The sequence below is a fragment of the Polypterus senegalus genome, chromosome 12 (genome assembly GCF_016835505.1).
Source record: "Polypterus senegalus isolate Bchr_013 chromosome 12, ASM1683550v1, whole genome shotgun sequence".
NCBI classification, from domain to species: Eukaryota; Metazoa; Chordata; class Cladistia; order Polypteriformes; family Polypteridae; genus Polypterus; species Polypterus senegalus.
In genome coordinates, this window is record NC_053165.1 from 154006577 (window position 1) to 154021443 (window position 14867).

A 14867-nucleotide genomic window follows, 5' to 3' on the forward strand; every position below is an offset into this window, starting at 1 on the left:
GGAGCCAATCCCAGCCAACACAGGACACAAGGCAGGAAACAAACCCCAGGCAGGGTGCCAGCTCACCACAGCCTTACCATTATAACTACTAATATTGTTAAATATTATACTTTGCAAAGCGGGAGAGAAATGGGACCTTATGCGGTAAGAAAGAAACAATGTAAGCTAGAGAATTGAAAAGCGGAACAAATAAATAATATTGTGAATGCGTTTAATAGTCTTCAAGTAGTATTTTATTACAGGTTATTGTAAATAAGATTAAAAAAATAAAAGTCAGTTTGCTAAGCATATTGTTTAAATGCCACATGCCAGTAAGTTGACTTGTACAGTATATGCCATGTGTCAAGAGTTCTCCAGGAGGAATGCAGCAAGCAAAGAACATTAACCCTCGCCTTATTGATGGAGGATGCTGTATTAGATATTGTTGCAGATCCTTCCCTAAATGTTTAAATAAGCCTTTTGTACCAAACATTTATTTTATCAAATTATTCACTGACCAAATGTACAGTAGGTACTCAGAGTACTAGGTATGAAGAATTGCTTCATTGGGTGAAAGTGAATTGAATGAATTAAAACTTTTTTAGGTAGATGGACTTCAAACTATTTTAGTGCCATTTGAACCTGAAGTACACAGTGATGAGAAAAAATATGTGAACCCTTTGGAAATAACCACTTTGCTGTATAAATGTTTCTTAAAATATGGTCTGATATTCATCTAAATTATGGTAATGAACAGGCACAGTCTGTTTTAACTATTTAACAAAAGATTACATTGTTCTTGTACATATTGAACATGTCATTCAAACATTCACAGTATAGACTGGAAAAGTATGTAAACCCTTAGGCCAATGACTTCAACAAAAGTGAATTGGAGTCAGAAGTTAACAAACCTGACCAATAAAAAAGACTAAAAACATTTTAAGTTTGCTGTTCACAAGAAGCATCTGTTGATGTGAAGCATGCCTTGCAAAAAAGAATTCTCAGAAGATCTATGATAAAAGATTGTTGATTTACATGAAACTGGAAAGGGTTACAAAGTAGTTTCAAAGAGGTTAGATATTTGTTAGCTCACAGTTAGACAAATTGTGTATAAATGGAGATGATTTAGTACTGTCACCACTTGTCCTAGAGGTGGCAGTCAGCCAAGATGTCTGGGAAGACAGAACACAGAAAGCTCAGTGAAGTAAACAAGAACCTTACAGAAATGGCAAAAGGCATGAACAAATCATTGGAACGGGGTAACATCTCTGTTCAGGAGCTTACCGTGCACAAAGCAATGAACAAGCATGGTGTTCATGGCAGGACACCAAGGACAAAGCCACTGCCCTCCAACAAAACATTGTTACACACCTGAAGTTTACCAGTCCTATTGGGAAAATGTTTTGTAAACTGATGAAACTAAGGTTGAATTGTTTGTGAAGAATACGCAGCAGTGTATATGTCATGAACAGGGCACAGCATACCAACATGAAAATGATGGAGAGAGCATCATGATTTGAGGCTGCTTTGCTGCCTTGGGCCATCATTGAGGGGCAAATACATTTCCATCTTTATCAAGATATAATATCAGGATAGCTGTCAAATAGCTGAAGCACGGTAGCAGTAGGGTGACGCCAAAGGGCAATGATTAGAATAAATCTACTATACAATGGCTTCAAAAAAAAAAAAAGAAATCCATCTTTTGAAGTGGTCCAGTCTGAGCCCAGACCTTAACCCAATGGAGATGCTGTGGAATGACCTCAAGAGAGCCTTTCACACCAGACATTCTAAAAATACGGCTGAGCTGAAACAGATTTGCCAGCAAGAATGTTACAAAATTCTCCCAGAAGGACTGATCTATAGCTACCAGAAGCCCTTGTTTGAGGTTATTGCTGCCAACGGAGGTTTGATCAGTTATTAAATCCAAGGCTTCACAAACTTTTTCCAGAGTACACTGTGAATGTTTGATAGGTGTGTTCAATAAAGACAATGAAAGATTATAAATTATGTGTTATTAGTGTAAGCTTAGTGTGTTTGTCTAGTTCTGTGACTTCAGTGATTATTTAGATCATGTTTTATGACCAATTAATGGAGAAAAACCAGGTTATTCCAGAAGATTCACATATTTTTTCTTGCCACTGTACAAGCACAGAGATCTGCAGGGTTCTGTTAGTGTTCAGAGCCTTACATTATGATATTAAGGTTTAATTTTTTTTTATGCAGTTTTTGGCATGGGTTTCTGAAATCAAACAACTGTTTTAGAGGTTGTTGAGACTCCCAATTATAATGATCACATTTATTTTTTACAAGTTCCAATCGCTAAAAAAAAGTTATATAATTTTTTGGACCAGTTCATCCACCATTTTGTATTTTGTATTATTTATGTAACAATGTGACGGGATAAAAAGTCATCTAAAAGTTTCTTTCTTATCTGAGCTATGGATACAAAACTCTTGTTTGTAGTGCTTTTTCTAAAAGCCTTCCATATTTGTTTTCCAGTTTCTGACTTTTTTTGCCCTGTATTTTTGGCTCTTGTTTTGGCTTTGATGCTTGAGACTTTGATCTCACGATGTTGACCATTATCTGTTACTAGTTTCTTCTCCTGGTAATTTCTCAGATCTTGTCAGTTCACTGACATAACAGATAAAGGATGCATTTTTTACCATATTACATGTGTTCATTGCTTGCAAAAAGTGCTTTGTGCACTGAACTCTATTTATAGCAATGTATCGATGGAGCATTCAGAATAAAGTGTGTGTCTTACATTGTGCAAAAAAATGCAAGTCATTTAATTTTGACTTTCTAACCTGTTTAGACTTACACCTTGAAGACTTCAGAAGATGTATAAACATTTGCTTGTGGCCAGAGCTGTCCTTGCCTAATAAACTACTGCCTACTATCTTCTACTGTATACTGACAATACCCTAGACTCCATCCTCATGGCCAATTTCCCCTTCTTCAGTTCTACTGAGACCTAATTTTGTTGATGTGCTGGCCATGATGATTATAAACAGGGCCTGGGCAAGATTCTTACTGACACCCTTGTCCATGCTGTTATATAAGCTGGTTTGCCCTTCTGGAACCACCAGATTTCAATAAACATTATGTCCCTTGCTCAGCTGTCTCCATTATGTTGACCACTGCCAGTAAATTGTATGTACAGAAAGGTGAAATGTGCACCTTTAGAATTCATGTTTTGTCTACCAGTCAGTTAGTCAGTCATTTTCCAACCCGTGATATCCTAACACATGCCTCCCTGGAGTGCAAAGTAGGAACAAATCCCAGGCAGGGTGCCAGCCCACCGCAGGGCACACACTCACATACCAAGCACACACTAGGGACAATTCAGGATTGCCAATGCACCTAATATGCATGTCTTTGGACTGTGGGAGCAAACTAGAGCACCCGGAGGAAACCCACACAGAAACAGGGAGGACCCGGGGAAGCAAACCCAGGTCTCCTTACTGTGAGGCAGCAGTGCTACCACTGTGCCACCATGCCGCCCATCTTTGTTTATCATATAGAGAAAATAACATTAATGGTACTGACATAGTGATCTTATGAACTATCATTTAAAGACCAGTTAGTGTTATCTTCGGTCTGTTCCTTCATTCTGTCAATATATTGCCCTGCCATCATATATCTGAATTGAAATGTTTAGATATACTGTACTTGTATGGAAGACTGAACAGATATAAACTGAAAATCACTTATTGTTTTAACTGATTACACTTACTTGATGTGGCTGCCCACCATTTGCATTGACGAGGCACTGTTTTTCTAGGCGAGCAATGGCCAAGCTCTGGTTATTGATGAGGGAAATCATGGTACCATACTTGCGCTCCAGCTCTTGGTGGCTGGCGGACACCTTGAGCACCTGTGCTGTGATATTGAGAAGACGGTTCTCCAGCTGCGTTTCCACTAACGATTGTTCCTTCTTCTGAATGACCTCATGAAGAAGCTGAGTGTACAACTGCGTGATTCTGGAGTTCATGTTATGGCTCTCTTTGCGCAACAGTTTTACCTCATTCACAATGCCACCATCAACTTCCACCATCTGCTTAATGTGTTCAATTTGCCTCTGTTGCTCCCCCAGCTCCAGTCGCAAATTGGCAAGTTCAGTTTTATTCAAGCCACTGATGTCCTCTGACATGAGGCTTTTGCTGCTCAGACAAATGGCGCCAGTGATCTTTTGTTGGGGAACCACAAATGTATATGAGCATTTCCCTGTAGGTGCAGCTGGCTGTGAGTGTGCTTCTGAGGATGGGCGATGTTGGTCTGATGCCTCATTGGTGGCAGCTGCCCCTTTTTGAGTTTTTTTGGCCTCACCACTATCACAGTACAGTTTTCCTACGATAAGGAACAATAGCAGAGCCAATACAGCTGGTCTCCACATCTTTCCATACAGTGGGTGCACCTGAAACAGAGTAAAGATTTTTGAAAATTTAAGTTAGGAAAATACAGAAAAAAGACCTTAAGAGAAAATATTGCCACAAGCCAACTGAGTATTGTAATCTGTCAGTTCTATCATTGCCCTGACATAGTTGTGACTTAATAAGTCATAGTAACACAGTAGTATACATACAAAAGTATAAGTTATATACAGAACAGAATCAGTTATGCACAGTATATGAAATTATTAGTTAAAAGTAAAATGGTGGGAAAGTGGTTAGCCCTGCTGCCTGAAAGTCTGGTATGATACTTTCCTGTTCTCCCTGTACCTGCTTTGCTTTTTCTCCAAGTATCATAGTTATCCTCCTATATCTCAACACATGCACATTAGATTAAACAGAGCCACTAAGCATTCGAAAGATTTTGAATATGTTATGTGACAAACGGGTTTCAAGGCCAAGGTTGGTTCCTGTCTTGTTCTCAATGTCATAAGGATGGCCTCCCACTGCCTTATGGTGGAATAAGCAGGTTCAGAAAACTGAAAAAACAACAAACTTTAAAACAGGGTCTACACTAATTATCCATTCCGTTTATGTACAGAATGTACATCAATATGGCTCTAATTGCTTTAATACTAGTAAATAATCTTATATCCTATTGAGCATATGTGCCATTGGTAATGTGAGATCTGCAGGAACAGATGAATTGACAGAAGCTGCAGTCTTAGCCAGGCTGCTTCTAATTTTATTAATTTTATAGTTCGTATTAATTTGAGGTAGAGCATGAAACCACTAAATAAAGAAATGTGTATGAGGATCTCCCTACGTCTACACAAATTCCTCTGAGTACTTAGTACACAAATTGGCTCAGGTTGTTGGAGTGTTAGTGTGCCTATTATTGTGCCTTGTGATGGACTGGCACCCTGTCAAAACTCAGTTCCTGGCCATCAGCTGATGCTGCTGGGATAGGATCTGTCTCACTGTGATTCTGAACTGGGTAAAAGGATTAGAAAATGGATGTCTGAGTAGGAAAGTCAAAAGCTTGCATGTAAATCAAAAATAGTACCATTTAGAAACAATGTAATAATTTGTATTCATGTAATTATATGTTGAGTGGCACAGCGGCTAATGCTGCTCCCTCTGAGATTCTAAATCCTGAGTCTGATTTGCAGCCACTGACTGTCTGCAGTATGTGGTGTTTGCATGTTATCATCAAGACTGTAAACTGGTCCTGTTTGAGTTAGTGTGAGTGTGCCCTGTGATGGACTTGTAACCCCTCTATGACTGATTCCAGCCTTGAACCCATAGATGTTGATATAGGCTTTTGCTTTATTAGGTATCATCTAACGGAATAAAATCAGCACATTCTCACCCATGACAGAGACCATATTGACCAGTAGAATTTCTGAATGTTCAACTTCTCATAGAGGTAAAAACTACTAAATATGCTTTTCTGTGCATTTACTATTTGAGGTGATTTTGAATCTGATAAATTCTTCTCATTAATGTCTAATGCACACATCATAGGAAACAGAACTGGGCAGAATACACTGAAGTTATTCATCCTGTATTTGAATCTTGTTCCTGACAGCCTGCCTATTCAGCTCAGAATAGATTGGCTAAAGATTCCAAGTGCTTATGTTTAATTAGTTGACTTGAAAGCAAACACTTAACTGAGGCCCAGATGTTTTTTATGGGTTTTTTTTCCAGCTATTGAGAAAAAAAGAAGGGCAAATTCTTTAAAGACGTCTAGAAAATTACAAACAATTAGCAAAAAGCTGTGAGCTTCTGGTAATAAGGTCTGTAAAAGAGGACCATTAACATCAAACAACCTTAAATCATTAGAAATTTGTTCAAATAAACAAAGGGGAGCTTAATCTCCTCAGACAATTGCTTCAGAAGATAAGTTTTAGACCGGCCAAAAGAAGTGTTTAAACATGTATAAGTGGAAAATTCTCAAGAGATTTAGTTTCAATGCAAATACAATATGTGGCTTGTATATTTCAAGCTGTGATCTTTATTGGGTCTTTCTGTGCTTTCATTGGTTCCAGAGCAGATGTTTTCTAAATATTTTTCCAATTAGAGAATGTTCCTGATGTCTTGATTAAGGCTTCTTTATGATAAGCAGCTGCTAGGCCATTCCAAGAAATAACCCAAGTAGAACCTCTTCTGCCATTTCTATACTTCACTGTTCACTTATGTTGCTGTTTTGTAATTACAACCAACATCTACACAATGTACATGTCATACAGCACATTTATTTTTAATGAAAAGCATACATTTAAAAAAATAACAGAAGACCATTCAATCCAATCTGTCCACTTTCTAAAAGTTGGTTTCCAGTATAAGATATGTCCACACCACTACATTTTATTTTAAAAATTGCATTTTTAAACAAAGACAATCTCTGTCCATACTAGCATTTTCACATAATTTATGAAAGTATCTCTGTTCACTGTAAAACAACCAAATAAAAAAGACCAACTATGATGCCTATTGTATGTTGACTGTAGGTGTGATGGGATGGTGGATGGTAGAGATTGTGCATCTAAAACAGTAGACAGATGATTAGTTTTGTGTAAAGTAAATATATTATCATGCATAAAGAAACTTATAGTCATGAAAACACATTGTGGACACAAGTACTGTACGACAGCTCTTTATGGAAGGAGGACCTGCTATTGCTTAAAATGAGCAGTTGATCACAGTGAGAAGAGAGCTGAGCAAATGAAACACTCAATGGTCATCTCAGTGTTACATTCTGATAGTTCCAGTCTGCTAGGCCTCTGTGCTAAATGTTTCCTTTGTGTTATTTGCCATCAGACACCACTTATATTCATTTTACTTAACACTGCATACCGTAATTATAATAGATACACTATGCTGTTTTGATTTCCATGTTCGATCCTGGGGGTTAAATGTGTCTGTGGTTTCTGGCTCCTGCAAATTTCACAATTAGTGAGTTATTTTACCTCTAAATGATCTCATGATTTAATTAACTGGTCCTTTTTTATTCTCTTACTCTACTTTTAGAAAAGATACTATTTACGAAAAATTTTGAAATTTTCGTATTTTTCCCTTAACTTTCAATACTTAACTCTTTTGTCATTTATCAATTTTTTGCTTCTTTCTGTAGGGTACGCCACCTTAATTGTGTACAAATAATGACAATTAAACATGGATGAAGCAGTGAATTCTGAGATCCTGGTCCTACTTCAATGTCAGACCCACTGGCATGCTAAGTAGTAGAAAATAGAGCAAATAACCAGAACAGCTAGAAAAGCAGAATGATGATGATGATGATGATGAAAACCTTAAAAATTGAGATAAAAAAATACATCATCATCCTAATGTAACTTGAATGATTAGTACAGCTGAATAGAAATTTAGCAAACTCCCTTCTATAATTTCTAGACTGATAACAAAACAAAGAAACTGAAAAATAATTACTTGCTTAATTAATGTGAGAGTCCAGGTATAGGTAGAACTTGATTTTAATGAAAATATAGCACCAGTAGATGGGCTTCTAGGATGGAACATGAGAATCACTGGGTTCAACAATCCTAGATGTCTTTACCTGCATCCATTTACACTGTCACATTTGTCATCTTGATAACACAATAGGACAAGTTTTGTTTATTTTTTTTATTTTGGCTCTGCCTGAGTTTATTCCCCTTCTCTCAGTTTACCTCTATTTCAAGATGCTCATATGACCTGTGTGTGTGTGTGTGTGTACCAGACCATCAATTATGTTGTCTGTTAGGCTTTTCTCTGAATTTACTATCTTAATCTTCTTTATTTGGTTTGTACAATGCTATATACTTAATACCCTGCAATTTTTTCTTATATTCTGTAAGTGCCTTAAGCATGGGAAAGGCGCTATATAAATAAATGTATTATTATTTTGACTTTTCCATGCTTATTGTATAAACCCAGACATATGCCCCAGTGCTTATCACTTCAGCCATGGATCCAACGTATGCCATGAATTGTACAACAATGCTTTAAAGTATTTTGATGTACACTGTATAACCTGGATGGCGTGGTGGCATAAAGGTTAGCCCTGCTGCCATACCGCTCCATTGTTTGGATTTGTAATAGAAATAATTAGACTCCTATAAAACTTCAACAAAATGAGACTGTTAAATGTTATACATTTTTTAACATAAAATGCTGTACTAAAAAGTAACCACAATTACTGTGTAATACTTATTTTTAAATATAGTAACATCTTTTGTTACCAAATGATTTACTGGTTTATTAATATTTTTATATTGTAGCACAATGTGATATGGCCACCAGCAATGTCAATAGTCAGTACAGCCTCTGCTGACATCCAGCCTAAAGAATTTAGCTCACTCGTCTCTGGCAGCCAAGCATCAAGGCTAAAGTTTAGACCCAAGTTTGGAAAAGCATGCACTGAGAAGGAAACTGACAACTTACATATGCTCAACTGCAAGGCATAATAAAAATAAACAGAATTAAACTAAACACTTTGACTATGACCTACTGACAAGTTAAGTAACTTGTTCACAGTCACAAAGTGAATTGATAAATAGATTGCTTTCTCAGCTGTGGTGCAGTGATTAGTGTTGTCACCTCACAGATCCAGCATTTTAGTTTAGAAGTCTGAGCCTCATCTGTGGAAGATGCACATTCTGCCCATGTACTGTATATGTGGGAGTATTGGATAAGGCACTAGACCCTTAAGCTGAAAAGCTGCTGGTTGACCCTCCACCTCCGACTCCATATATGAACCAGAGCAAATCACTTAACCTGCCTGTACTGTTAAAATGATCAGTAAACACTTGTAATGTATCATGATATTGTATGCTGCTTTAGATAAAGGTCTCTGTCAAATAGTTCTATAAGTATACCAGTGATTTTAAATTGTGCCTTTTTAAATGCAAGTGTAGGTAAGGGAGAGAAAACTGGCATCTCATCCAGAGTTCATTGTGAAATCTGTGCAAATAGACACAGGTCCACCTCACATAATCTCTTCTATAAAAATAATTGACTTTATAGTATAGAAGCATATTTTAAACTTCCAATAAATAATCTATGATGGACTAATGACTTGTACCCAATGCTCCTGGGACAGGCTCCAGCTCACTCACAGTCCTATACTAGATTAAGCAGTTTTCAGAATGTGGAGGTGTTTTGTGTTTTAATAAAACGTAGGTATAACCCTTTAGCTGAATCTAACAAACAGTAATAGGTGAATATTAAGCATTTAATGCACAACATTACTTATTCCATGTGAACATAAACCAAAATTAATGGTAATTGTTTTGCAAAAAAATAATGTTTTATTCAAGCAAGTATTGAGAACTACTATAATTGCTGTTAAAATGGCAGCCACTTTTTTCTAAGGTGATACAAAGATACAATTGTTAACAGATATTTGTTTTTATAGTTGGAGCACATGCAGGTTTAGGGATTTGCTTAAGATCCTACAACAAAACAGTGGGAGGAATTGGACTGATTATTTTGTGGATTAGAGTCCAGTGTCCTTGTCCTCAATGCCTGTCTGCCATAAAGACAATATAAATATACATACCTTTTCAAACCGGGTTTATCCAGTTAACAGTCAAAGAGGGCAGAAACATATTCCAAACATAACCATAAGTTAATTTGACAACACATTATTCTCATTATTCTCTCAGTCCTCTTCATCTCAGCTTACCTCCGTGTTGCTCTTACGAATTCTTCATAAGGTTTCTCCTCTACTCACACACTTCTAGGGACGACTTTGCTTATGCAGACTTTCCCATGATAGATGTTAAATGTAATCTTGCGCATAGTCTCTGCCAGTGTAAAAGTGCACTGTGGATTCCTGTTATCTGCCGGTCACTGACCACTTGGTTTCATCCTTAGTCTAAACTGGTTTGGTAGAAAGAATTTCAATTTAGCGGAGTCTACAGCAGTTCACTGGCTAAAGTCTCTGAAAGTGTGGGAAAGCCTGCACCCTCAGCTTTTGCAAGCCTCCCAGATTGAAATATAAACTCTTTATCCTCTGGCCTCTTTACTGTTGGAGCTTGAGCAACAAACTGCCTGGACCATGTCCTCATAAACATTTAGGCAGATCCTGTTCCCTAGCAGAATGATCTAATTAGTTTAAAGCTATAGGCATGAAGAACAACAGACTTTAGAAAAGCAGTCAGTCACATTCTGTCTTCAGCTGTCAAATGAAGCCAAAGACAATTATTCTGTGGCCCTCCTCCATGCCCACCCTCCCTTTCTGGCTCATGTTGCAGGCACATCTGTCTCCTTTCACACTGTAGGTGTGCTTCTGTACAGCGCATTGAAGTACAAAATGGAGTTTAACACACCCAGGGACACTAAATTTCTGTGTGTATTCATTTTCTGTGTCTCTCTGTCTCTCATCATCAATGACTTTTGAGTTTCAAACACTAATCTCAGGCACCTGGAAGATGGATTATGGAATTCAAAATGAAAAGCTGTGAGATGGCAATATTAGCTGCTTCACCAACTCATAGCCCGGAGGCAAGTCCTGAGATCAAAACAATAATAATGGAATATGTTATTATCATAGCAGCATGGCATAACGTCTCAGTATCAGTTCCATTTTCAATTTATTTTTGTACAGAGCACTTCACTGAGTCCAGGCTCAAAACATTTGTGAAAATCAATCACTACAATGCAAATTGCTAAACCAAATAACATTTACATTCATAGATAGATAGATAGATACTTTATTAATCCCAAGGGGAAATTCACATACTCCAGCAGCAACATACTGATAAAAAAACAATATTAAATTAAAGAGTGATAAAAATGAAGGTATAACAGACAATAACTTTGTATAATGTTAACATTTACCCCGGGTGGAATTGAAGAGTCGCATAGTGTGGGGTCTCCTCAGTCTGTCAGTGGATCAGGATGGTGACAGCAGTCTGTCTGAAGCTGCTCCTCTGTCTGGAGATGTTCCTGTTCAGTGGATGCAGTGGATTCTCCATGATTGACAGGAGTCTGCTCAGCGTCCATCGCTCTGCCACAGATGTCAAACTGTCCAGCTTCGTGCCTAAAATAGAGCCTGCCTTCCTCACCAATTTGTCCAGGTGTGAGGTGTCCTTCTTCTTTATGCTGTCTCCCCAGCACACTACCGCATAGAAGAGGGCGCTCGCCACAACCATCTGGTAGAACATCTGCAGTATCTTATTGCAGATGTTGAAGGATGCCAGCCTCCTAATGAAGTATAGTCGGCTCTGTCCTCTCTTACACAGAGCATCAGTGTTGGCAGTCCAGTCCAATTTATCATCCAGCTGCACTCCCAGGTATTTATAGGTCTGTACCCTCTGCACAGTCACCTCTGATGATCACAGGGTCCATGAGGGGCCCGATCCTCCTAAAATCCACCACCAGCTCCTTGGTTTTGCTGGTGTTCAGGTGTAAGTGGTTTGAGTCGCACCATTTAACAATCATCATGAACACACAAACTATGTTAAACACACAGTAAAACAGAGCAATTCAAGTGATTAACAGAAACAACTCGTGGAAAAGTCTATTAATATTAATATCATTAGTTGACAATGGAAAAGAGAAAAACAAAACCCTCCGTCAACAGCATTACTGGAAAAAGCAAACCTCAGGTGGTCCACAGCTAGTTGTAAAAGACAAAGTCACAGCTCTGATGATCTTGGTTTGCCCACCCCTCCTGGGCATTCTGTAAAATCATGATTATTACATTCTACTAGCTTATGCTTTCATTCTGATGATTTCTTTTCCTATGTTGTGTTCAAATACTATCCCTGATGTAAAATATTTCTATTTTACTTTGTCCTCCAATTATTAAAACCAGCTCAATCCAGTACAGGGTTGTGGGGGCTTCAAATTGCTCTTTGATCTTTGAACTGCTTGTCATTCACCTTCCTTGTTCGTCTTTTTCACAAAATGTTTCAGCAATCCAAGTGTTATATGAAGAGAGGCAAAAAATCTCTTTGTTGGGTTGACAAGTGGTTTATGTGCCCCACTTCTCTGCCCCTACGGAGCGGGCAGTTCTCTTTAATGTACAGAGATTCTTTAGCACAGCTATCCTATTCACAGCACTTGGTCTATCCAAGCTGCATTCCGGGTAGCAATGCCATGACTTTGAGATCAGCACAGATATTCCAGTTGCAGCTGTTGTACTGTGTATGTATGCTTATAATGTGAGAGAAAATCACAAAAATAGGCGAAGATAATAAAATGGCAATTTTTGTAATGAGCAGGCCAAAATCCATTCGTGTTCAGGAAGCAAAATCTTCATTGTACAGTGATAAAGGCAAGTGTCTGGTTTTGAAAAGGCCTGGAAATCATCAGCAAATGTAAAGCAGGCCAAGTTGAAGATTTTATAGTGATTAGAGACCTCACAGCCTACGCTGAGCTTACTTCATGTTTCAAGCTTCAACTTGCTTTTACAAACCGATATGCCCCTTAGGGTGGGGGAAGGTGTATATTTACTGTGCTAAGATAATATCACATGTGTGTTTATGTCTTGATTATTTTAAACAGTGCCAAGACATTTAAAGCAGGCCCCCCGGCATCATTATAAGTTGTATGTACGGTGTCATCTCAGATGAACAGACTAGTGATGACCACCCATATTACAGCACCTGGCAAGATTTATTTAGGAATTGTAACCTTTCTAGATTGTGTTTAGCACAGATGGATATGTCCTTTTTTCTCATTACTATGTTCATGATATGCTTTGATTCTTTAGTATTCTTTAACAGAGTCCACCTTTAAAATTGTTAAAAAAAAAAAAGGCTACAGAATGTAATATTTCCAGGAGTGCATCTAAGGTGACACAGTGGCACTGTGGTTTGAAATAATGCTTCATGTATCCAGCATCCTGTGTTTTATTTCTAAACCTCCTTAAATTAACAAGTGTATCACTGGGGATGCCCATGTTAATGCAGGAAGAACATACAGGGTGACACAGAAAAACGGGAACTTTTGAAATGCGTATTGGCAGCCATGTACAGTTGGCAGCACTGCGGAACAGGGACCTTGAGCTGTAAACAATCTCGCCATTTAGTAATTTAGTAGTCAATTGCAAGGCAATCAATGGCAGCTGTGCAAGAATTGTTCGGTGACCGTGTCATCTCAAGATTCGGTGACATCCCCTGGCCCTCAAGATCACCGGATTTGTCCGTTCTTGTGGGGCTACCTTAAGAGTCGGGTCTACACGACTTGGCCAAGGACACTGAATGAACTGAAACAAAGAATTCAAGATGAAATTCGTGGTATCCCAGCTGAGATATTGCAGCGATCAATGGGGAACCTCAACAGCAGATTCGAAGAATGCATACGTACAGGAGGACGCCATCTACAGGACGTAATTTTCAGACATTGATAATTTGGATTACTGTCTCTTAAAAGGCAAGTTGTAGTGGTTCAATTGCTGTCAGTAAAATTTTTTGTTGGATTTCTTCTGTTTTTGTTGGGTTTTTCAAAAGTTCCCATTTTCTGTGTCACCCTGTATAAACTTCACATAGACAGCAAATGATTGCAGGATTCAAATACTCAATCCACCTTGACAAGACTAACCAGTGTGACACAAGTTAGGTTAACTGGAGTGTCTAGATTAGTGTAGATTAGTGCAGAATGTTCACGTGTGGGTGTGTGTCAATGTGCCATGCGTTAGACTGACTTCCTGTCCGGGGCTAATACCTGATATGTACTTAATTATGCTAGGAAAGACTTGGGTTCCTGTTTCTAAATTGAATAAGTAGCTACAGAAAATGAAATGGCAAGATAAATATGTTCTCTCCTTGCCTGTGTGAGCTTTTCTCCCATATCCCCAAAATACATTTCTATAGTTAAAAACCCTATGCCAGTCAGAAGCAGGGGTCAAATTCCAGAAATTCTAAGTAGTAAACATGAGAGGGTTAGTCTCTTTGAGAGCGATTAACTCTTTCCTGCGAGATCCTAATAAGAGATGGCTCTGCCTGACACTACACACTGCCTTGTTCACAAATATGCCCACAAACATAGAAATCATATAAGCAAAAGATCAAGTGAAGCAAATCTTTCAATAATAGGAAGATGTCAGAAGTATCTAGAACTCAACACTTTTTTTAACTCTTAGCAATGGATTGTGTGCATCTGCAATTCGTGGGAGAAAAGGAAGACTAAAGGTTTAAGCAGTGTTACGCTTGTGTACCTGGGAGAATCATCTTCCTGGCTTTACAGAGGTAATTGATACCACTCCGGGGCAAGAGGGGACGCTAATGCTGTCTCTTCTATTCCACCTGCAGCTTTAAGAAGACACCCAGGGCCGTCTGGTTTTATAGAGCCCACTCTGGTCGGGGCACCAGACAGCCCTGAAAGAAGGCATCACAATTTGGACCGGGAACTCAACCCAGACAGCATGCAAATCCTTATTAAAAAGAAACCTACATTGGGCTAATGCACCAGTCTTTTTCACTTTAAACCAGCTGGCTTCCTTTCAGAAAGAAGTAACTATTCCATTTTATATAAAGCTCCTTACTG

At 38.3% G+C, this 14867-nt stretch overlaps 1 protein-coding gene across 2 annotated transcripts in view; it reads right to left on the bottom strand.

Moving 5' to 3' along the window:
- angptl6 (angiopoietin-like 6) overlaps positions 1-10565 on the bottom strand; it is a 37667-nt gene extending 27102 nt beyond the window's left edge. The window contains exons 1-2 of one of the 2 annotated variants that reach the window (XM_039770358.1): positions 10057-10565; positions 3716-4396 (exon numbers count right to left, since the gene is read on the bottom strand). In XM_039770358.1, the coding sequence (XP_039626292.1) occupies positions 3716-4375 (660 nt within the window). In that variant the 5' untranslated portion in view covers positions 4376-4396; positions 10057-10565. The other variant, XM_039770360.1, reaches the window with a different exon arrangement.
- Between the last annotated feature and the right edge of the window lie 4302 nt (positions 10566-14867).